General features: G+C 46.8%; 1 protein-coding gene across 1 annotated transcript in view; it reads left to right on the top strand.

The window, feature by feature from the left end:
* The window catches only part of LOC120061609 (protein SOGA1-like), a 73,494-nt gene that overhangs the window by 8,311 nt on the left and 39,331 nt on the right, over positions 1 to 25,852 (top strand). Inside the window, exon 3 of the mRNA XM_039011514.1 lies at positions 3,126 to 3,284. Within this exon, the coding sequence (XP_038867442.1) occupies positions 3,126 to 3,284 (159 nt within the window). The remainder of the gene's footprint in view (positions 1 to 3,125; positions 3,285 to 25,852) is intronic.

Here is a 25,852-nt window from a genome sequence, read left to right as displayed (position 1 = left end):
TTCTGTTTCTGGAGGCTGCAACAGGAAGGATAACAACTAGATGATAGGTACATAAAAATGCACCAGTTGGGTATGCCTGTTAGCTGATGCTGCAATACTGGATCCCATCATGATTTAAATAGCTAAGATTTATGGTATATACTCTATATAGTATATACTCAATGCTTTCATAGAGTATGCTCTCCTTTGTAAGCACTTTCTTAGCTCATTAAAGTAGAAAATACAATATCTCTTCAAGACATACTTTACAGTAAAGTCAGTAAAGCATCGGCTAATCAAGTTGGCAACATTGCAAATGGCAGCCTATTCCCTCAATAGTGCTCTACTTTTGAGCAGAACCCTATGGGCCCTGTTCAAAAGTAGTTCACTACATACGGAATAGGCTGCCATTTGTGACACAGCCATGGCCAATGCTTTACACACTCCCCCATCCTGCGCTTACTGCCAACATGCAAAACCGTGATGATAAAATGTACAGGGAAGTCTGGAAAACGGCAGTGTGAGGAACAGTTAGAGCTGTGGCAGTGCTGACAGGCAGGATCAGATAGCGAACAGGGATCTGCTTCAGCACGCACACACACTCCAATGCACGCATGCATGCAAATACACATACGCGCATGCAGACACACACACACACACACACACACATACACAAATACATGAAAGACACCCTTTTCATGGTTAAATGTCTCCTTTTGATTCTGTCTGACTCTGTCCAGTGGACCACAGAGAATAGAGGGCATCTCAAGTGTTTAGGTAGGAGAGCTGGCTGATAGATGTTTGAAGGCTGGGACTTGACCATAATGTACCAGTCACTCCCCCCTACATACACACTGACTGTATGCCTGTCATGTCCTCTAGTGCCAGCTGGGGCCCCTCACCAATGCTAAAACTGCTCGTTGGGTGACCCTAGACGCTGATCTTGGGTGAGTCTTTCATTTTTTCCAACTATTGGTTAAGGTTAGGATTGGGAGAGAGCAAGCTGATCCTAGATCTGTACCTAGGGGAAACTCAAGGTGTTTTTTCTCTTTACATATCAAAGCATTATATTTATTGGGAGGTGCAGGCAGACAAAGCAGTGTATGGAAAGGAGCTGAACTGTGAGAGGGAGAGTCCTCTCATTGAATGTGTGTTAAGTTAACAGGCCATTAATAAAGGCTGTTGTTTACTGCCAATGAGGCCCAATCACCATAAAGCATCAAAGTCTAAAAACATTGCCTGGAAACCTCCCAGAACGCTAATGAAAGAGGCATTGATTTGACCATGCAGTCCATCTCCCCGCCTGTCCCTCTTCTCCCTTCTACAGTACGGAGAGGAGAGGGCAGAGAGGGAGAGGCAAAAAGTGGTTATGGAAAGAGAGAGAAAGAGAATCACAGACTTGTGTGTGTATAAAGGTGAATAAAATGTTGTTTGTAAATAATGTATTGTCTCTGTCTCTGTTGTTTTCCTTCCTTAAAAGGATAAGTTAAGGACAGCATTAAAAACAGCCAAGCAACACACAAAGGGAGATACGTAGGAGAGAGTGAGAGAGAGAGAGAAATGAATTAGAGCGTGGTGGTGAACTGGGCAGTTGGTCCAGCTCAGAGTGGGCAGCACAGAGGGGCATTGTGGTTCTCAGCTGCACATTGGCTCTGGTTCAGGGGCAGAGAGAATCCCTCAATGCTCACACACACACACACACACACACACACACACACACACACACACACACACACACACACACACACACACACACACACACACACACACACACACACACACACACACACACACACACACACACACACACACACACACACACACACACACCTGTTTCCTGTCACCCCCTTCCTCATTCAATGAGATCAGCACTGTACCACCCTATACAAATAGACTCTCATCTCATGCTATGATGTTGCAAAGAGGGGGAGAAATATAGTGAGGGTGAAAATTAAATAATAATAATGTGCCTTGTATCATTGTTTACATTTTCAGTATAAACTGTTTTCAGAACATTTGACATAAAGATGACAATCCACTCAAATGTTTTGGATATGTTTCCCCATCTATCGTATAAATATGCATGTCACCTCCTTTCCATATAAACAATTAGAACCAGGCAGTTGGGTTTGCTTTTGGATTGAACAACCTGTTAGTGCCCTGTGATATACAGTCACACACACACGGTTCTTTGTTATGATAAAATATGCACGTTATGTTGTTGTTGGCCCAACAGAACATCATACACTCATCTGGATAGGGTCTGTGTTTAATGGCCTTCCAACCGCTCAGAGGAACATATATTCAACTTTAAAGTGCCAGTGCAGTCAAAAACGTGATTTTCCTGGGTTTTATATATATTTCCAAACTATGAAGTTGGAGTAATAATATGAAATTGTGAAAATGATGATAATGTCCTTTCAGTGTAAGAGCGGTTTGAAAAGACTGCCTGAAATTTCAACCTGTTTTGGTGGGATGGAGTTTTGGCCTGCCTAGTGACATCGCCAGGCGGTAAATTAGTTAACAGACCAATAAGAAAGAGAGTTCCAATAACAGCTAGTTTTTAGTTTGTCCCTCCCCACTCAGACCACTACCAGACAGTCTTAGCAAAATTCTTGCTTGAGAAATTCCCTTTGCTAAGAAGCATTTTCATTGAAAACAATCCCAGTGAGGTACTTAATTGTCTGCCAGAAATGATTTGATAATGAGTTAGATACGGCTGCATTGGACCTGATCAGCCGGTTATAACAGTCTTGTTCTGTAGCAACATGTCAACACATGATTATCTCAGAGCTGATCTCTGCTCCACTCCTACACATATTAGTGATAATGCTGGGTCATACTATCCAAATAATGTGTTACTTACTGCTGTAACAGATTAATGATAAGCTACAGTATGGTGTGATTTATTACTGTGCTGTGAATACACCATCAGCAGAGAGCCATACATGTCTTAGGCATATATATGTGGGCATACTTTAAACAAATGACTTTTTACAGTATAAAGGCTTTATAGGGTATTTATAGTATGACTCATTTAGTCATTTAGTATGACTCTGGATCATGGCATGTGGATCATACATCTCACTGATGCTGACCACCCTCCCTCATGTCTTCTCTCTCTTCTCTCCTCCTTTGGACGTCAGGTGGCTAAAGACGTGTCCATCCGGCTGCACAACGAGTTGGACTCTGTGGAGAAGAAGAGGGGTCGTCTGGAGCAGGAGAACGAGGAGCTGAGGGTCAGGCTCCAGGACCTAGAGGTGGCCAAGCAGGTCCTGCAGGCTGAGATGGAGAAGCAACGAGAGGTAAGACATGATGTACTGGGAGGGGTGGGATTGGGCTGAGCTGGGTTTACTATGGTCGGGCCGTGTTGAGAGGTAAGACATGATGTACTGCCGGGCTGAGTTTGGTTTGGCTGGGCTCGGTTGGGTTGGGTTGACCATGGCTTTGTCTAGCTGGGCTGAGCTGGACTGGGATTAGCTGGGTTTGGCTATAGGTTACGCTGTGTTGAGTTGGCTAGGTTAAGTAGGCTTTCTTCAATGGTCCATATAAATTCACCGGGTTTGGAATAATAACGTTGAAGTTTGGGACCTCATACATGGTCAGACTGAACCACAATGACATGTTGTTCAGTATGTTGTGTAGAATGAAGAAGTGGGCGATTTTAGTTTTTTGATAGAGGGTTGTGTTTTTGTTTGGACTGCTAACCATTTGGCGGTATGTTTACTGGACAGAGTTGAATAGAAAACCGTGGGAGGAAGCTGCTTTGTGCAAGTCTTTCTATCCTCATAAAAGCTTCCGTTAAAAACACTCTTTACTCTCTACAGATATTGCGTTATGCTCAGTTAATGCTCTCAGGAGAAATCAAATGTCCTCTTCTATCAATCTCTGCCCTCCCTCTGTGTTGACTAATCTGGAGTGCACAAAAGGAGGCCCCTCTCTCTCCTGCCGTCCCTTTATGGAGGAGAGGAGAGCAGGGAGGGGGGCTGATGACTGACCGTGGCCTTGGCCAAGCTCTCAGAACCGGGGCTGGCTGGCTGGGTAGCTGGCTGTCTAGCTGACTGCGAAACAAAGTCACTCTCTCACTAGATGGATGGCTGGCTGGCTGGCTGACTGACTGACTGACTGACTGGCTGGCTAGCTGTGTGGTTGGCAGGTTATGCTAAATGGGGTACTGCTGCTGTATTGTGCTTGCCCCATGGAAAAGAGAATTCTTTGCATAGCTGACACTTCTGATCCAGGACTGTTATGTGTGCCTGTCTATCCCTGGCTTCACTACCCACTCTGTCTCTGTTCTCAGTCAGTTAGGAATGTCTCCGGCTCTGAGAGAGAGAGAGAGAGAGAGAGAGAGAGAGAGAGAGAGAGAGAGAGAGAGAGAGAGAGAGAGAGAGAGAGAGAGAGAGAGAGAGAGAGAGAGAGAGAGAGAGAGAGAGAGAGAGAGAGAGAGAGAGAGAGAGAGAGAGAGAGAGAGAGAGAGAGAGAGAGAGAGAGAGAGAGAGAGAGAGAGAGAGAGAGAGAGAGAGAGAGAGAGAGAGAGAGAGAGAGAGAGAGAGAGAGAGAGAGAGAGAGAGAGAGAGAGAGAGAGAGGTAATACAAGGAGGTTTGTAAATAATTGGTTGGTATTCTGTGGCTCCCGTCTGGGTGTGTAAATGATGCTGCTGTAGTATTGAGCTCAACAAGCTGCTCGGCCTGGCTAGCCCATTGGATTCTGCTGCTAGTTGATCTGCCTCCTGTGATATTAGTCAGGCTGATGATGCTGGCCAGGTTGAGGAGAAGAGAGAGAGAAGGAAGGAAAGAAAATATACAGTATTTGCAATGTTTTCTGAACATTTTCTCTGTTACAACTTCCTTTGTATTTCAATGTTTATACCCTTAGTTGGATTGAAAGATTTGGTCAGCAACACTTGAGTCCATATTTAGGATGCGTTAACCATTGGGCCTAAGTTAAATCCAGATTGGCTGCTGACTATTTCTGTCTCCTAAGACAATCTGTTTAAAACCCATCTTAGGTTCTCAGTGTTTCATCATGTAAATGGACTATGATGCATCCACCATCCACACTTCTAAACCAATTGAAACAGTTTTGGGTCAAGAGTAGGGGAGTCGGGGAACCGCTGAGGCTAAGTTAGGACAGCTCTCTCTTTTGATGATTAGATACATTTGAGTGGTTTTGGCTGCCTGGTTCTACTGCATTGTCCTCTATTGTTGACCAGACAGATGTTTGATAAGCAGAGATTGCACAAAAATGGACAAAGGAAAGTGGAATGATAGCAACCCCTTCCCTTTCCAAAAGAGACACAGAACACTGCTGATGAAGTTATTAACTCCTATCCCTCCTCATTCCCCCTCTCATTCCAAGAGCATTGATTCACATTCCAGCTGTTTTGACCCTCTGAAGGTGATGAAGCTGGATTTGATGGAGGGGGTTTAGGGTAGGGAAGGAAGGGGAGGGGGTTGTGGGGTTGGGTCCTGCAGCAGCTCAAACTGAGATGAATGGAGACAGAGGTGGGCCTATATGTATGGGGTCCTTGCAGGGGGAAGGAAATCAGGGAAGATACTGCCCTTAATTGGAAACCTCAATGGTGAGAGGGCGAAGAAAAATTCCATAGGGCATCTTTCCCTCCTTTTTCTCTCTCTCTCTCTCTCTTTCACTTGTTTTCCCTCTGTTTCTTTTTCTCATTCTCACTACCTCTCTCTCACTTTCACTCCTAGTCTCTCTCTCTTGTTCTCCACCAGTCTCTCTCTCTTTCTTGGAGGTTGTGGGCAGACTGGGCAGTGTTTTCTGTTTACTGGTGTGTTTATTTGTGGACTCTCATTACCCCAGAACAGTGTTTATTTGTGGGCTCTCATCACCCCAGAACAGTGTTTATTTGTGGACTCTCATCACCCCAGAACAGTGTTTATTTGTGGGCTCTCATTGCCCCAGAACAGTGTTTATTTGTGGGCTCTCATTACCCCAGAACAGTGTTTATTTGTGGACTCTCATTACCCCAGAACAGTGTTTATTTGTGGACTCTCATTACACCAGAACAGTGTTTATTTGTGGACTCTCATTACCCCAGAACAGCGTTTATTTGTGGACTCTCATTACCCCAGAACAGTGTTTATTTGTGGACTCTCATTACCCCAGAACAGTGTTTATTTGTGGACTCTCATTACCCCAGAACAGCGTTTATTTGTGGACTCTCATTACCCCAGAACAGTGTTTATTTGTGGGCTCTCATTACCCCAGAACAGTGTTTATTTGTGGACTCTCATTACCCCAGAACAGTGTTTATTTGTGGACTCTCATTACCCCAGAACAGTGTTTATTTGTGGGCTCTCATTACCTCAGAACAGTGTGATTTGTGGGCTCTCATCACCCCAGAACAGTGTTTATTTGTGGGCTCTCATTACCCCAGAACAGTGTTTATTTGTGGACTCTCATTACCCCAGAACAGTGTTTATTTGTGGGCTCTCATTACCCCAAAACAGTGTTTGTTTGTGGGCTCTCATTACCTCAGAACAGTGTGATTTGTGGGCTCTCATCACCCCAGAACAGTGTTTATTTGTGGGCTCTCATTACCCCAGAACAGTGTTTATTTGTGGGCTCTCATCACCCCAGAACAGTGTTTATTTGTGGGCTCTCATTACCCCAGAACAGCGTTTATTTGTGGCCTCTCATTACCCCAGAACAGCGTTTATTTGTGGACTCTCATTACTCCAGACAGTATGATTTTGTGGGCACTCATTACCCCAGAACAGTGTGATTTATGGGCTCTCATCGCCCCAGAACAGTGTGATTTTGTGGCCTCTCATTACCCCAGAACAGTGTTTATTTCTGGGCTCTCATTACTCCAGACAGTATGATTTTGTGGGCACTCATTACCCCAGAACAGTGTGATTTGTGTGCTCTCATCACCCCAGAACAGTGTTTATTTCTGGGCTCTCATTACCCCAGAACAGTGTTTATTTGTGGGCTCTCATTACCCCAGAACAGTGTGATTTTGTGGGCTCTCATTACTCCAGAACAGTGTTTATTTCTGGGCTCTCATTACCCCAGAACAGTGTGATTTTGTGGGCTCTCATTACTCCAGAACAGTGTGATTTTGTGGGCTCTCATCACCACAGAACAGTGTTTATTTCTGGGCTCTCATTACCCCAGAACAGTGTGATTTTGTGGGCTCTCATTACCCCAGAACAGTGTGATTTTGTGGCCTCTCATTACCCCAGAACAGTGTTTATTTCTGGGCTCTCATTACTCCAGACAGTATGATTTTGTGGACTCTCATTACCCCAGAACAGTGTGATTTTGTGGGCTCTCATTACCCCAGAACAGTGTGATTTTGTGGGCTCTCATTACCCCAGAACAGTGTGATTTGTGGGCTCTCATTACCCCAGAACAGCATTTATTTGTGGACTCTCATTACTCCAGACAGTATGATTTTGTGGGCACTCATTACCCCAGAACAGTGTGATTTATGGGCTCTCATCGCCCCAGAACAGTGTGATTTTGTGGCCTCTCATTACCCCAGAACAGTGTTTATTTCTGGGCTCTCATTACCCCAGAACAGTGTTTATTTGTGGGCTCTCATTACCCCAGAACAGTGTGATTTTGTGGGCACTCATTACCCCAGAACAGTGTGATTTGTGTGCTCTCATCACCCCAGAACAGTGTTTATTTCTGGGCTCTCATTACCCCAGAACAGTGTTTATTTGTGGGCTCTCATTACCCCAGAACAGTGTGATTTTTTGGGCTCTCATCACCACAGAACAGTGTTTATTTCTGGGCTCTCATTACCCCAGAACAGTGTGATTTTGTGGGCTCTCATTACCCCAGAACAGTGTGATTTTGTGGACTCTCATTACCCCAGAACAGTGTGATTTTGTGGGCTCTCATCACCCCAGAACAGTGTGATTTTTTGGGCCCTCATCACCCCAGAACAGTGTTTATTTCTGGGCTCTCATTACCCCAGAACAGTGTGATTTTGTGGGCTCTCATTACCCCAGAACAGTGTTTATTTCTGGGCTCTCATTACCCCAGAACAGTGTGATTTTGTGGGCTCTCATTACCCCAGAACAGTGTGATTTTGTGGGCTCTCATCACCCCAGAACAGTGTTTATTTCTGGGCTCTCATTACCCCAGAACAGTGTGATTTTGTGGGCTCTCATCACCCCAGAACAGTGTTTATTTCTGGGCTCTCATTACCCCAGAACAGTGTGATTTTGTGGGCTCTCATCACCCCAGAACAGTGTGATTTGTGGGCTCTCATTACCCCAGAACAGTGTGATTTTGTGGGCCCTCATCACCCCAGAACAGTGTGATTTTGTGGGAACAAGGCCGTGGAGTGCTTAGGGACACAGACCTCTTTAGCAGTCAATCCCAACAAGGCCTAATGCACTCCCTTTGTTTTGCAACCGCCGCTCATTTTGCCACTACTTTTCAAGGAAACACAACACCGAGCCTGCCCCCATTGTATATCTGAATTTCAGGAAGGGCTGTTGTCCTTTGTTTGTAGGGGGCTGGGGGAAGCATGTCCTTGAGCTAGAGAAGGGGAGGAGCCTAAGAGAGGCAAAGAGAAAGTCTGTGGAGCTAAAGGACATGTGATCGTGAGCTACGTCCTTATCAGTCACATGGATGTTTCTCCCAATGAATGAATGATTATGTTCTGGGCTTGAGCCATTGATTATTCAGTATTTCACAACATGCAGATGAGCTGCTGAAGGGTGTATTCATGTGATGAGTAGTGGACAGTTCGGACTAGGACAGTGAACAACAGTGTGTTTTCTTTGGTACCTTGGACAATATTCCATCTTCTGTGTGGCACTGTGGCCCACTTTAGTTCCCACACAGTGGTGGTTATATTCAGTTAGGTTACAGTGAAATGGGTCAGAAATGACACCACAGGCACACATACAGTAGTACACACCCTGTTCTCCTGCATTAGGTGGGTCCTGAGTGCTTCTCCTCCGTGGGTCAAGCTGACAGGTTTAATCTGGGATTCTGCGCTCAGCTTCTGCCAACCAATCAGGTCGCTGTGGGAAATCACTGTCTGTCTGTCTGTCTGTCTGTCTGTCTGTCTGTCTGTCTGTCTGTCTGTCTGTCTGTCTGTCTGTCTGTCTGTCTGTCTGTCTGTCTGTCTGTCTGTCTGTCTGTCTGTCTGTCTGTCTGTCTGTCTGTGAGTGCGTGCGTGCTGTGTGATCTGATTATAACTCCTCACCTGCTTGCTAGTGGCCAAAGTGGATTGGGCTAAACTGGGTCCCACCGTGCTGCAGACCTCCAGACCTGTAGACTGCTAGACCTGCAGACTGACAGACCTGTAGACTGCTAGACCTGCAGACTGGTAGAGCTGCAGAACTCCAGGTCGTAACAGAGCCTTCCCTGGTCTAAACCTCTCCTAGCCTAATAATGATGTAGCTGGCCAGCTGTATTTGATAAGGAGCGCCCTGCGCTGGGTGTGTTCCAGAATTCTGCAAAATACAAACAAACCTGTTGTGGGCCATCATGGAATCAAAGTAGATGTGTTATAAGAGGCACTGGATGGATGGTTGTTTTTCTGGGTCATTGTGATTGATCAGGACATCACTGTCTCAGGACAGACGGACTAGATGCATTTCTTCGACTTGCAGTACTATATAGGATGTAAATATAGAGACTTTTTCTTAGTCTAATGCCTGAAGGAGAGAGACAGAAAATATCTTTACTGGCCCAATAGTTACATCATTTCAGGCACAATCTTTTATTTGACCAGGTAAGCTGACTGAGAACACATTCTCATTTACAGCAACGGCCTGGGGAATAGTTACAGGGGAGAGGAGGGTGGATGAATGAGCCAATTGGAAGCTGGGGATGATTAGGTGACCATGATGGTATGAGGGCCAGATTGGGAATTTAGCCAGGACAGAGGGGTTAACACCCCTAATCTTACAATAAGTACAATGGGATCTTTAGTGACCACAGAGAGTCAGGACACCTGTTTAACGTCCCATTCGAAAGACAGCACCCTACACAGGGCAATGTCCCCAATCACTGCCCTGGGGCATTATTATAATTTTTTGACAAGAGGAAAGAGTGCCTCCTACTGGCCCTCCAACACCACTTCCAGAAGCATCTGGTCTCCCATCCAGGGACCTTCCCTGCTTAACTTCAGAGGTAAGCCAGTAGTGGGATGCAGAGTGGTATGCTGCTGGCTTACTTCATGCTAATGTTAAAACCAAGCCCCCCTCTTTGTCCACTGTATATAGAACCGCTCTCACGCTCCACACCTCTGCAAATTCCTCCTTGGCGATTCACCAGTTTACAGTAGGCCTTTCTTCGTTTGTCCTCTATTGGTTCCACAAGCAAGGGTGAAGGCCGATGATGTCACATCAGACCATCAGACACGTGCACGCTCATGCACCCGGGTGGACACACACACACACACATCTCACTACAAAATAAACACATACAGAACAGATTGTGTCACAAAACACATATACACATGTATCCATGTAACACATCTTGGAGCTGCACGGGCCATTTCCTCATGTATGAGTAAGGCACAGCCAACCAAACTCTGTGTTGAATTTTTCAAACACACGCACATTTCCCCCCTAAGGGATCGCAAGGTAATTTCATGCTCCAATAAAAATACACATGAAAATTGAGAAGAGTCATGTCAAGTGTGGAATGGATCCTTACACAGCGACCTGAGGCTCTAGGCTCCTACTCCTCATTACAGAGTGAAAACACTGTGAACATAGAAACACAACCAGCAGACAGAAAGAATGCAGAGCGCTGGAGACCTGACAGGTTAGATGGAAGTCATTTTATTTCCATTATCCATCTCCTGCTAGTCTCTCCATCCCCAGCCAGCCAGCCTATCCACACCTGTACCAGTCTGCAGGGAGGAGAGGAAGAAAGAGAGAGGGAGGGAGGGGGGAGAGAGAGAACTATCAAAAACCATTGCTCTGTTTATCACCCCCCTGGTCCATACGTTTTCTAGCTGTTGTTTTATGTCGCTTTCCCCCCCCCCCCCCTCTCTTTCATCCTGTTTTATAGACATTCAAATGCTTTTAATGTTAAAAGGTTAAGGTTATACACTACATGGCTAAAAGTATGTGGACAACCCTTCAAATGAGTGGATTCAGCTATTTCAGCCACATCCGTTGCTGACAGGTGTATCAAATTGAGCACTCAGCCATGCAATCTCCATAGACAAACATTTACAGTAGAATGGCCTGTACTGAAGAGTTTAGTGACTTTCAACATGGCACCATCATAGGATGCCACCTTTCCAACAAGTCAGTTCGTCAAATTTCTGCCCTGCTAGAGCTGCCCCGGTCAACTGTAAGTGCTGTTATTGTTAAGTGGAAACATCTAGAAGCAACAACGGCTCAGCTGCGAAGTGTTAGGCCACACAAGCTCACAGAATGGGACCGTTGAGTGCTGAAAATCGCACAATAACTGTTCGTTGGGAGCTTCATGAAATGGGTTTCCATGGCTGAGCAGCCGCACACAAGCATAAGATCGCCATGCGCAATGCCAAACGTCGGCTGGAGTGGTGTAAAGCTCGCCGCCATTGGATTCTGGAGCATTGGAAACGCGTTCTCTGGAGTGATGAATCACGCTTCATCATCTGGCAGTCCGACGGACAAATCTGGTTTTGGCGGCTATCAGGAGAACGCTACCTGCCTGAATGCATAGTGCCAACTGTAAAGTCTGGTGGAGGAGGAATAATGGTCTGGGGCTGTTTTTCATGGTTCGGGCTAGGAAAATCTAAACACTACAGCATACAATGACATTCTAGACGAGTCTGTGCTTCCAACTTTGTGGCAACAGTTTGGGGAAGGCCCTTTCCTGTTTCAGCATGATAATGCCCCCATGCACAAAGCGAGGTCCATACAGAAATGGTTTGTCGAGATCGGTGTGGAAGAACTTGACTGGCCTGCACAGAGCCCTGACCTCAACCCCATCGAACACCTTTGGGATGAATTGGAACACCAACTGAGAGCCAGGCCTAATCGCCCAACATCAGTGCCCGTCCTCACTAATGCTCTTGTGTCTGAATGGTAGCAAGTCCCTGCAGCAATGTTCCAACATCTAGTGGAAAGCCTTCCCAGAAGAGTGGAGGCTGTTATAGCAGCAAAGGGGGTCCAACTCCATATTAATGCCCATGATTTTGAAATGATTTGTTGGATGAGCAGTTGTCCACATGCTTTTGGTAATGTAGTGTATATCGATACTTTGACTCCAAGTATTGATTAGTAAAAATGTATATACTGTACTGCCTTCAGCAAGTATTCACACCCCTTGATTTTTTCACAAAAAAAATGTTGTCACGCCCTGACCATAGAGAGCTTTTTATTCTCTATGTTGGTTAGGTCGGGGTGTGACTAAGGTGGGTCATCTAGGTGATTAAATTTCTATGTTGGCCTGGTATGGTTCCCAATCAGAGGCAGCTGTTTATCGTTGTCGCCTACACACAATACCCTATAATGACAAGTGAAAACATGTTTTTAGCTAATTTATTGAAAATGAAATACAGAAATATCACATTTACATGTGTTCACACCGCTGAGTCAATACATGTTAGAGTCACCTTTGGAAGTGATTACAGCTGTGAGTCTTTCTGGGTAAGTCCCGAAGAGATTTTAAACCTGAATTGTACAATATTTGCATATTATTCTTTTTTTAAATTCTTCATGCTCTTGTCAAGTTGGTTGTTGATCTTTGCTAGACAGCCATTTTCAAGTCTTGCCATAGATTTTCAAGCCAATTTAAGCCAAACCTGTAACTAGGCCCCTGAGGAATATTCAATGTCATCTTGGTCAGCAACTCCAGTGTATATTTGGTCTTGTGTTTAAGGTTATTGTCCTGCTGAAAGATGAATTTGTCTCCCTGTGTCTGTTGTAAAGCAGATTGAAGCATGTTTTTGCCTCTATGATTTTTTTTATTTCCCCCCTTTTTTCCCCCCAATTTCGTGATATCCAATTGCGATCCAATTACGATCTTGTCTCATCGCTGCAACTCCCCAACGGGCTCGGGAGAGGCAAAGGTCAAGTCATGCGTCCTCCGAAAGATGACCTGCCAAACCGTGCTTCGTAACACCCGCCGCTTTACCCGGAAGCCAGCTGCACCAATGTGTCGGAGGAGACACCAGTCAACTGATGACCAAAGTCAGTCTGCAGGCGCCCAGCCCACCACAAGAAGCCACTAGAGCGCGATGAGCCAAGTAAAGCCGCCCCCCTGGCCAAACCCACCCCTAACCCAGACGACGCTGGGCCAATTGTGTACCGCCCTATGGGACTCAAGTTCACGGCCGGTTGTGACACAGCCTGAGATTGAATCCGGGTCTGTAGTGTTGCCTTAGACCACTACGCCACTCAGGAGGCCTATTCCATTTATATTTATCCTAACAAACTCCATAGTCCTTGCCGATGATAAGCATACCCATAATATGATGCAGCCACCACCATGCTTGAAAATATGAAGAGTGGTACTCAGCGATGTGTTTGTTGTGTTGCGCTTTGTATTCAGAACATAATGTTAATTTATATTCCACATTTTTTGCAGTTTTACTTTAGTGCCTTATTGCAAACAGGATGCATGTTTTGGAATATTTTATTCTGTACAGGCTTCCTTCTTTTCACTCTGTCATTTAGGTTAGTATTGAGGAGTAACTAAACTCAGCAAAAAAAGAAACGTCTTCCCACTGTCAACTGCGTTTATTTTCAGCAAACTTAACATGTGTAAATATTTGAATGAACATAACAAGATTCAACAACTGAGACATAAACTGAACACGTTCCACAGACATGTGACTAACAGAAATTGAATAATGTGTCCCTGAACAAAGGGGGGGTCAAAATCAAAAGTAACAGTCAGTATCTGGTGTGGCCACCAGCTGCATTAAGTACTGCAGTGCATTTCCTCCTCATGGACTGCACCAGATTTGCCAGTTCTTGCTGTGAGATGTTACCCCACTCTTCCACCAAGGCACCTCCAAGTTCCTGGACATTTCTGGGGGAAATGGCCCTAGCCCTCACCCTCCGATCCAACAGGTCCCAGACGTGCTCAATGGTATTGAGATCTGGGCTCTTCGCTGGCCATGGCAAAACACTGACATTCCTGTCTTGCAGGAAATCACGCACAGAACGAGTAGTATGGCTGGTGGCATTGTCATGCTGGAGGGTCATGTCAGGATGAGCCTGCAAGAATTGTACCACATGGAGGATGTCTTCCCTGTAACGCACAGCGTTGAGATTGCCTGCAATGACAACAAGCTCAGTCCGATGATGTTGTGACACACCACCCCAGACCATGACGGACCCTCCACCTCCAAATTGATCCCGCTCCAGAGTACAGGCCTCGGTGTAACGCTCATTCCTTCAACGATAAACGCGAATCCACCCATCACCCCTGGTGAGACACAACCGCGACTCGTCAGTGAAGAGCACTTTTTGCCAGTCCTGTCTGGTCCAGCAACGGTGGGTTTGTGTCCAAAGGCGACGTTGTTGCCAGTGATGTCTGGTGAGGACATGCCTTACAACGGGCCTACAAGCCCTCAGTCCAGCCTCTCTCAGCCTATTGCGGACAGTCTGAGCACTGATGGAGCGATTGTGCGTTCCTGGTGCAACTCGGGCAGTTGTTGTTGCCATCCTGTACCTGTCCCGCAGGTGTGATGTTCGGATGTACCAATCATGTGCAGGTGTTGTTACACGTGGTCTGCCACTACGAGGACAATCAGCTGTCCGTCCTGTCTCCCTGTAGCGCTGTCTTAGGCGTCTCACAGTACGGACGTTGCAATTTATTGCCCTGGCCACATCTGCAGTCCTCATGCTTCCTTGCAACATGCCTAAGGCACGTTCACACAGATGAGCAGGGACCCTGCGCATCTTTCTTTTGGTGTTTTTCAGAGTCAGTAGAAAGGCCTCTTTAGTGTCCTAAGTTTTCATAACTGTGACCTTAATTGCCTACCATCTGTAAGCTTTAGGTGTCTTAACAACCGTTCCACAGGTGCATGTTCATTAATTGTTTATGGTTCATGGAACAAGCATGGGAAACAGTGTTTAAACCCTTTACAATGAATATCTGTGAAGTTATTTGGATTTTTACTAATTATCTTTGAAAGACAGGGTCCTGAATAAGGGACGTTTCTTTTTTTGCTGAGTTTCCAATGTTGTCGATCCATCCTCAGTTTACTCCTTTCACAGCCATTAAACTGTAACTGTTTTAAACAGTGGATGCTCCTCAGAGGAGGAAGGGGAGGACCATCCTCCTCTGTGAATTTCATAAAAATAAAAATAGTGAAACATAAAAAAGTTATCCTTTTTAGATAAAACTATACTAAATATATTCACGTCACCAAATAATTGGAAGGTCTGCAGTAGCATCAACAGCACTCTGTAGAGTAGCACAATGGTGTAACCGGAGGAAGGCTAGTTTCCGTCCTCGTCTGGGTACATTGACTTCCATACAGAACCTAGGAGGCTCATGGTTCTCACTCCCTTCCATAGACTTACAATAGTTGAACAGTCTTGAACAAATTAATGTATTTAAAAATTAAGGAGAAGCAAGAGAGAGAGAGCGAGAGCTAGCTATATATATATATATTTTCACTTTCACTTAGCTAGCAAATGCAGCTAGCTCAAACAGAGAGGGATTCAATGTTAGCTAGCTGGCTATGACTATCCAACACTAGAATTCTTCCAAGTCAAGGTGATTTTTGAATGACTAACCCATCTCTGTACCCCACACATACAATTATCTGTAATGTCCCTCAGTTGAGCATTGAATTTCAAACACAGAATAAACCACAAAGACCAGGTAAGTTTTCCAATGCCTCGCAAAGAAGGGCACCTATTGGTAGAAAAAAGCTGACATTTCATATCCCTTTGAGCATGTAGAAGTTAATAATTACACTTTGGATGGTGTATCAATACACCAGAAATTACAAAGATACAGGCGTCCTTCATAACTCAGGAAACCTCTCAGGGATTTCACCATGATAATATCGTATCGTGAGTTCCCTGGCAATTCCCAGCCCTAGTAATGAGGCTGAGTTGAGCGAATGAGAAGTGAGATTTATTGCTCAATTGGAAAAGGAAAATTGGTAGGTACCATTACTAGTGCTCTGTACACTGACCAGAGAGAGATTGATGATGTCCATGCACATGCTTGTCTGTGTGTTTGCACATACTTGTGAGTGTGTCTGCGTGCATGAGTGTATGTGTGTGTACACTGACGAGAGAGAGAGAGAGAGAGAGAGAGAGAGAGAGAGAGAGAGAGAGAGAGAGAGAGAGAGAGAGAGAGAGAGAGAGAGAGAGAGAGAGAGAGAGAGAGAGAGAGAGAGAGAGAGAGAGAGAGAGAGAGAGAGAGAGAGAGAGAGAGAGAGAGAGAGAGAGAGAGAGAGAGAGAGAGAGAGAGAGAGAGCACATACTTGTTTGATGTGTGTCCATGCACATGCTTGTCTGTGTGTTTGCACATGCTTGTGTGTGTGTCTGCGTGCATGAGTGTATGTGTGTGTGTGCACGCAGGCAGTAGCATGCTGCAGTGGGGTGATATGCTGTACACACCCATCCCCTTATCGTCTCTCCTAGAGCTCAGCACCCCGTGCTGTGACACTCTTTTCTCTCATCTTTCTCCTCTTCAATTATCAGTTAACTTCCAGGCAGCTGCAGACAGTTGTATCAGAGAGAAGACCCTGGATGAGCACAGTAAAATGAAGCACTCATCATTTATCACCTACATATCGATTACTATGCCTGGCACTGCTAACAGCAGTATAGTAAGACTGCAATTAAAACACCATAACATTCTGTGTCTGCTATGTTGAGAGGGGGACTCATCCGTATTAAGCACAGTACACATTGTAGTAATGTAGTCTCTCTTGACATTCATTACACGCCTCTTGATGTTCATTCTGGGACCGTAGATGTATGTTTTTGTTGTACATTGTCCCTGTCCAAATAAACTTCATAAAAACGATATAAAAAATATACATGGCTCGTGAGATGAACAGTAATGCTATATAGGACTGGACAAAGCATCACTACATATGTTTGGTGAGGAAATTTCACTTCTTTATGTTGTAAAATACATTTTACCAAGACAAATATGATTATTCATGTTCTGAATTGTTCAGTGGGGTCTTTTCTGTAACTTATCATTAACATTATATCAAGAAAGTCGGATTTTGTAAACTTATATATCCGATATTAATCACTGAGCTCTTTTGACAGAGCGCTTTCTCACAGGAACTTTTGAGGATTTTACATGTAATGGTGGTCGTCTTTAAAGTTGTTTCCGCTGTTCACAAAAAGCAACATTTTACTGAACAAAACTATAAATGCAACATGTAAAGTGTTGGTCCCATGTTTCATGTGCTGGAATAAAATATCACAGAAATGTTCCAATCACACAAAAACTTACTTCTCTAAATTATTGTGCACAAATTTGTTTACATCTCTGTTAGTGAGCATTTCTCCTCTGCCAAGATAATCCATCCACCTGACAGGTGTGGCATACCAAGAAGCTGATTAAAAAGCATGGTCATTACACAGGTGCACCTTGTGCTGGGTACAATAAAATGCCACTCTTAAATGTGTAGTTTTGGCACCCAACACAATGCTACAGATATCTACATTTTGAGGGAGCGAGCTATTGACATGTTGCCTGCAGGAATGTCCATCAGAGCTGTTGCCAGAGAATTGAATGTTCATTTCCCTACCATAAGCCGCCTCCAACCGGTCTTACAACCACGTGTAACCACACCAACCCAGGACCTCCACATCCGGCTTCTTCACCTGCGGAATCATCTGAGACTAGCCACCCAGACAGCTCATGAGACTGAAAATTATTTTTTTTGTCTCTAATAAAGCCCTTTTGTGGGGAGAAACTCATTCTGATTGGCTAGGCCTGGCTCCCCAATGGGTGGGCCTGGCTCCCAAGTAGATGGGCCTATGCCCTCCTAGGCCTACCCATGGCTGCGCAACTGCCCAGTCATGTGAAATCCATAGATTAGGGCATAATGAATGTATTTCAATTGACAGTGCAAACTGGCTCTTACCAGAATAGAAAGAGGAGTGGGAGGCCCCGGTGCACAACTGAGCAAGAGGACACGTACATTAGAGTGTCTAGTTTGAGAAACAAGTCGTCAACTGGCAGCTTCATTAAATAGTACCCGCAAAACACCAGTCTCAACATCAACAGTGAAGAGGCGACTGGGATGTTGGCCTTCTAGGCAGACTTCCAAAGAAAAAGCTAATTAGCCTTTTAAAATGATAAACTTGGAACGTGCCATTTCCATTACTGCATAGTCGGAACTAGAAGCACAAGCATGTTGCTACACTCGCATTAACATGTCCTAACCATGTGTATGTGACCAATACATTTGATTTAATTTGAACACAGGAGTGATGGTTGCTGATAATGGGCCTCTGTACGTGTCACGTTCCTGACCTGTTTTATGTTATTTTTGTATGTGTTTAGTTGGTCAGGGCGTGAGTTGGGGTGGGCATTCTATGTTTTGTGTTTCTATGTTTAGGTCGTTTGTAATTAGCCTTATATGGTTCTCAATCAGGGACAGGTGTTTTACGTTTTCCTCTGATTGAGAACCATATATAGGTTGGCTGTTCACACTGTTTGTTTGTGGGTGATTGTCTTCCGTGTTTGTGTCTGCGCACCACACGGGACTGTTTCGTTTGTTCGTTCGTTTGATGTAGTCCGTTCCTGTTCGTGAGTTCTTCGTGCATTTATGTAAGTTCCATGTTCAGGTCTGTCTACCTCGGTTTTGGTTATTTTGTAAATTCTCAAGTTTGTTTAGTTTTCGTCTTGTTTCAATAAACTTTCATGTCGTATCACAACGCTGCGTTTTGGTCGAATCCCTACTCCTCCTCTTCGGACGAAGAGGAGGAGGAAAACCGTTACAGAATCACCCACCAACCAAAGACCAAGCGGCGTGGGAGAGCTCAACAAAGAAACCAGGACTCGTGGACATGGGAGGAAATATTGGACGGAAAAGGACCCTGGCCTCAGACAGGGGACTATCGCCGCTCTGTTGAAGAGAGGGAGGCAGCTAAAGCCCAGGAGCGGTGGTTTGAGGAGGCAGCAAGGAGATGTGGCTGGAGACCCGAAAAGCCTGTGAGTAAACCCCAAAAATTTCTTGGGGGGGGGCTTAAAGGGAGAGTGGCGAAGTCAGGTAGGAGACCTGCGCCCACTCCCTGTACTTACCGTGTAGAGCGAGAGTACGGGCAGACACCGTGTTACGCAGTAGAGCGCATGGTGTCTCCTGTACGTGTGCATAGCCCGGTTAGGTACATTCCAGCTCCACGTATCGGCCGGGCTAGATTGAGCGTTGAGCCGGATGTCATGAAGCCGGCCCAACGCATCTGGCCACCAGTGCGTCTCCTCGGGCCGGCTTACATGGCACCAGCCTTACGCATGGTGTCCCCGGTTCGCCTACATAGCCCGGTGCGGGTTATTCCACCTCCCCGCACTGGTCAGGCGACGGGGAGCATACAACCAGGTAAGGTTGGGCAGGCTCAGTGCTCAAGGGAGCCAGTACGCCTGCACGGTCCGGTATTTCCGGCGCCACCTCCCCGCTCCAGCACTGTACCACCAGTGCCTACACCACGCACCAGGCTTCCAGTGCGTATCCAGAGCCCTGTTCCTCCTCCACGCACTAGCCCTATGGTGCGTGTCTCCAGCCCAGTGCCTCCAGTCCCGGCGCCACGCACCAAGCCTCCTGTGCGTCTCCAGAGCCCTGTGCGCACTGTTCCTTCTCCCCGCACTCGCCCTGAGGTGCGTGCCCTCAGCCCGGTACCTCCAGTTCCGGTACCACGCACCAGGCCTATAGTGCGCATCGAGAGTCCAGTGTGCCCTGTTGTTGTTCCCCGCACTAGCCTGAAGGTGCGTGTCCTTAGCCCGGTACCTCCAGTTCCGGCACCACGCACCAGGCTTCCAGGGCGTCTCCAGAGCCCTGTACGCACTGTTCCTTCTCCCCGTACTCGCCCTGATGTGCGTGCCCTCAGCCCGGTACCACCAGTGCCGGTACCACGCACCAGGCCTATAGTACGCCTTGAGAGTCCAGTGTGCCCTGTTGTTGTTCCCCGCACTAGCCTGAAGGTGCGTGTCCTTAGCCCGGTACCTCCAGTTCCGGTACCACGCACCAGGCCTACAGTGCGTCTCAGCCGGCCAGAGTCTGCCGTCTGCCCAGCGGCGCCTGAACTGCCCGTCTGCCCAACGGCGCCTGAACTGTCCGTCTGCCCAACGCCGTCTGAACTGTCCGTCTGCCAAGCGCCGCATGAACTGCCCGTCTGTATTGAGCCTTCAAAGCCGCCCGTCGGTACTGAGCCTTCAAAGCCGCCCGTCTGCCATGAGCCTGCAAAGCCGCCCGTCTGCCATGAGCCTACAGAGCCGTCCGCCAGACAGGAGCCGCTAGAGCCTTCCGCCAGACAGGAGCCGCTAGAGCCTTCCGCCCGACAGGAGCCGCCAGAGCCTTCCGCCAGACAGGAGCAGCCAAAGCCTTCCGCCAGACAGGATCAGCCAGAGCCTTCCGCCAGACAGGATCAGCCAGAGCCTTCCGCCAGACAGGATCAGCCAGAGCCTTCCGCCAGACAGGATCAGCCAGAGCCGTCCGCGAGCCATGACCAGCCAGAGCCGTCAGCGAGCCATGACCAGCCAGAGCCGTCAGCGAGCCATGACCAGCCAGAGCCGTCAGCGAGCCATGACCAGCCAGAGCCGTCAGCGAGCCATGATCAGCCAGGGCCGTCATCCAGCCATGACCAGCCAGAGCCGTCATCCAGCCATGACCAGCCAGAGCCGTCATCCAGCCATGACCAGCCAGAGCCGTCATCCAGCCATGACCAGCCAGAGCCGTCATCCAGCCATGAGCCGTCATCCAGCCATGACCAGCCAGAGCCGTCATCCAGCCATGACCAGCCAGAGCCGTCATCCAGCCATGACCAGCCAGAGCCGTCATCCAGCCATGACCAGCCAGAGCCGTCATCCAGCATTAAGCCATCATCCAGCCAGGATCCGCCAGAGCCAGCCGGCCAGGATCCGCCAGAGCCAGCCAGCCAGGATCCGCCAGAGCCAGCCAGCCAGGATCCGCCAGAGCCAGCCAGCCAGGATCCGCCAAAGCCAGCCAGCCAGGATCCGCCAGAGCCAGCCAGCCAGGATCCGTCAGTCATTCTGGTGTTGCCCCTCATTCTGGTGTTGCCCCTCATTCTGGTGTTGCCCCTCATTCTGGTGTTGCCCCTCATTCCGGTGTTGCCCCTCATTCCGGTGCTGCTCCTTATCCTGGTGATGCCCCTTAATTTAGGTGGGGTTATTTGGAGGGTGGTCATTGTGAGGGGGATAAAGAAGCGGGGATTTATTATGGTGGGATGGGAACCACGCCCAGAGCCTGAGCCGCCACCGTGGGCAGATGCCCACCCAGACCCTCCCCTAGACTTTTGGTGGTGCGTCCGGAGTTCGCACCTTGAGGGGGGGGTTCTGTCACGTTCCTGACCTGTTTTATGTTATTTTTGTATGTGTTTAGTTGGTCAGGGCGTGAGTTGGGGTGGGCATTCTATGTTTTGTGTTACTATGTTTAGGTCGTTTCTATGTTTCTATGTTTAGGTAATTAGCCTTATATGGTTCTCAATCAGGGACAGGTGTTTTACGTTTTCCTCTGATTGAGAACCATATATAGGTTGGCTGTTCACACTGTTTGTTTGTGGGTGATTGTCTTCCGTGTTTGTGTCTGCGCACCACACGGGACTGTTTCGTTTGTTCGTTCGTTTGATGTAGTCCGTTCCTGTTCGTGAGTTCTTCGTGCATTTATGTAAGTTCCATGTTCAGGTCTGTCTACCTCGGTTTTGGTTATTTTGTAAATTCTCAAGTTTGTTTAGTTTTCGTCTTGTTTCAATAAACTTTCATGTCGTATCACAACGCTGCGTTTTGGTCGAATCCCTACTCCTCCTCTTCGGACGAAGAGGAGGAGGAAAACCGTTACAGTACGCCTATGTAGATATTCCATAAAAGAATCAGCCGTTTCCAGCTACAATAGTCATTTACAACATTAACAATTTCTACACTGTATTTCTGATCAATTTGATGTTATTTTAAAGGACACAAACTGCTGGAGATGAATATGAAGTTGAAAATGGTGATGTCACAGATCCCTCTGGAACTGTCCTTACGCACACCTGGCCCCTATTCCCATTGATTAGTAATTATATTTGTGGCCTTTGTTCACCATTGTCCTGTCGATTATTGTTCCAATGTCCATTGGTCGTGTGAGTACCTGTGCTGTGTTTTGGCTTTCATGCCACGTATATTGTGCAGATGATTACGGGTCTCGTCCCGTGTGATAATCATTGTGCGCTTGTGTATTTATTCGAGGCACTCCTCATTCTTTTGTTTGGGTTTCTACTGTGTTTTGTATATGTATTTGTTTGGTCTTCATCCCCGTGCCTTTACAAGGCACACTGTAATTTGGGAAATAAAAACCCCTATTACGCATTCCTGCGCCTGTCTCCCAACCATTTATGCCATCGTGACCGGTGAAGTTTTCCTTCAACATATTATTTTACCCATTGGTCAAAATATGTTTTCTATTGGACATCCTGTCTTCTCCTGGATCTGTCTTCTGAAGGGTGGCTGTGGCTGTTGGATGTATTTAGCACCCTGTCTGCGATACCAGCTGGATATTCATCTCATCCCTCTCTTTATCTCTCCATTGACCGGCACAAATCCCCTACACTACCACCACCACAGCTCTGGATGGGCTGATGGCCTGTGAGGTTTCAGCCTCAGTGCTCCCACTTGGTCCTGCTTGGTTATGAGAGCACATAGAAGGCTGACTAGCTGTAACACAGGATGTGGTGTATATAAATGTATATACTCCTATCTGCTATCTGTGATTTGATAAGAGCAGCGTAGCGTTCAGTGCTTGTCTCTCTCGGGACTCACGGGAGCTTGTTAGTTGAGCTCCGGGGCATGGAGAGCTCTCCAAACTCATTTTGTGGCAGCAAGGAAAATAAATTGGCTGGCAGCCCCTCTGTGCTGAGGGTGTGAGGGGTTTAGTCAAAAGAGGATGATTGGTGTAAGTGTGTGTGCGTGTGTGCGCACGCATGTGTGTGTGTGTGTGTGTGAGGGAAGGAGGTGTGCGGATCTGTGTGCATGTGCCTGCGTGCATGCGCGTGTGCGTGTGTGTGTGTATGTGTGTGCATGTGATGTTGAGTGCTGCAAGGGTGTCTTTATTTGTGAAGTGTGCACCTGCTCACTCAACACAAAAAGCCCCAAGATACAATCACACATCTCTTACAGTTTGAAACTGAATCCATTCCATTTGCTATTTGCATCTTTCTTCAGTCTGGATAGAAATGGGATGGATGGCCCTGTCGCCACTGTTGTTGTTGTGCCGGACTTAATAAAGATATGAGGTGAGCTATGGGAGGAATGCAGGGGACCGTCGCGCCTCTCTCCATCGGCTGAGCCTCTGTCTCCGTTAGCGACCAGCTGACTTACGGCTTAATGAGCGTCAGGTGCTCCAGATTCTCCTAACAAGAGGGGGAGAAAGAGGCACCTTCGCCTTGATTGAATTCCATTGAAGAGAGTGGAGAATGGAGTAGAGGAGAAGAAAGGAAAGGAAAGAGGAAGAGAGGAGAGAAAAGGAGAAGAGAAGAGAGGGAGACAGTATTTGTTATGCGGCAGTTGGGATAAATACTTTATTGGTCTTGTCTCCTCCTGCCTCTAGTCCTCAGTAATTCTTAATAGAAAGTAAACGCAGACCGGCATTGGATGGAGAGCCCTGTTAAACACACATCACAAAGCAGGTGATGTGCTAGGTGGGGAGGAAAGAAGGAAGGGAGAGAGAGGGAGGGAGATGCTGCTGTTAACTGGGTCAAACTGATCTCCCAGTTCTGATTTGACTCTTAAGGCCTTATTTGATTATCTCTCAGAGAGCGAGAGAGAGAGAGACTCCACACCTCCCAGTATCCGTCTCTCTGAATAAAATGTCTAATCTTCTCTGAGCTGAGTGGCCTAGGAATGGATGACATTTTCCTTTTTGACTTCTCTGCTGCCAGAATTATGTGTCATAACTGTGTAATGTCAGGCCTCGCAAACATATTTCTTGTTTTCTTGCTCTCCATGCATATTCACAAGGGTATCAGATTTCTGTTTCCCCATAGTTCCATCAGCAGGACAGAGTCTTTATTGTCTCAGTGGCGGCCACTTTGGTTAGCGTAATGATGTTGTGGTGGTTAAGAATGATTGGCCCACACCTATGTGTAATTAACCATGTGTTTACTGCAGCTGGGCCTGTTGTGTCTTTGTAGGAGGACATGCAGATGGCTTTGTTTTATTTTATTTTGTTACTGTGTATATCTGTGTTTCTGTCAATGTCTCTCGCTCTTCTGCCAGAAATGTGCCCTGAGGGACATGATTGCGTTAATTATGTTTAATCAATTTCCTATTCAAATCAAAATCGAATAATTTATTAGTCACATGCGCCGAACACAACAGGTGTAGGTAGACCTTACAGTGAAATGCTTACTTACAAGCCCTAACCAACAATGCCGCTTAAAAAAAAATACAGATAAGAATAAGAAATAAAAGTAACAAGTAATTAAAGAGCAGCAGTAAAATAACAATATTGAGACTATATACAGGGGGGTACCGGTACAGGGTCAATGTGTGGGGGCACCGGTTAGTTGTGGTAATATGTATATGTTGGTAGAGTTATTAAAGTGACTATGCATAGATGATAACAACAGAAGTAGCAGCAGTGTAAAAGAGGGGGGGGGGGGGGGGGGGCAATGCAAGTAGTCTGGGTAGCCATTTGATTAGATGTCCAGGAGTCTTATGGCTTGGGGGTAGAAGCTGTTTAGAAGCCTCTTGGACCTGGACTTGGCGCTCCAGTACCGCTTGCCGTGCGGTAGCAGAGACAAAAGACACTCTTCCTTCCTCCTCGATGTATGGACGATGGTTACGTTCAATTTTTCCAACAGTTGGAGTCTTTGACAATTTTTAGGGCCTTCCTCTGACACCGCCTCTTATAGAGGTCCTGGATGGCAGGAAGCTTGGCCCCAGTGATGTACTGGGCCGTTCGCACTTCCCTCTGTAGTGCCTTGCGGTTGGAGGCCGAGCAGTTGCCATACCAGGCTTGCAACCTGTCAGGATGCTCTCGATGGTGCAGCTGTAGAACCTTTTGAGGATCTGAGGACCCATGCCAAATCTTTTCAGTCTCCTGAGGGGGAATAGGTTTTGTTGTGCCCTCTTCACGACTGTCTTGGTGTGCTTGAACCATGTTAGTTTGTTAGTGGACACCAAGGAACCTGAACCTCTCAACCTGCTCCACTGCAGCCCCGTCACTGAGAATGGGGGGCGTGCTCGGTCCTCTTTTTACTGTAGTCCACAATCATCTCCTTTGTCTTGATCACGTTGAGGGAGAGGTTGTTGTCCTGGCACCACACCATACTCCCTATAGGCTGTCTCGTCATTGTCGGTGGTCAGGCCTACAACTGTTGTGTCATCTGCAAACTTAATGATGGTGTTGGAGTCGTGCCTGGCCGTACAGTCATAAGTGAACAGGGAGTACAGGAGGGGAATGAGCACGCACCCCTGAGGGGCCCCTGTGTTGAGGATCAGCGTGGCGAATGTGTTTTTACCTACCCTTACCACCTGGGGCCGGCCCGTAAGGAAGTCCAGGATCCAGTTGCAGAGGGAGGTGTTTAGTCCCAGGATCCTTAGCTTATTGATGAGCTTTTAGGGCACTATGGTGTTGAACGCTGAGCTGTAGTCAATGAATAGCATTCTCACATAGGTGTTCATTTTGTCCAGGTGGGAAAGGGCAGTGGGGAGTGCAATAGAGATTGCATCATCTGTGGATCTGTTGGGGCAGTATGCAAATTGGAGTGGATC

The sequence above is a fragment of the Salvelinus namaycush genome, chromosome 16 (genome assembly GCF_016432855.1).
Source record: "Salvelinus namaycush isolate Seneca chromosome 16, SaNama_1.0, whole genome shotgun sequence".
NCBI lineage: Eukaryota > Metazoa > Chordata > Actinopteri > Salmoniformes > Salmonidae > Salvelinus > Salvelinus namaycush.
This window is presented reverse-complemented; position numbering and strand designations above follow the sequence as displayed.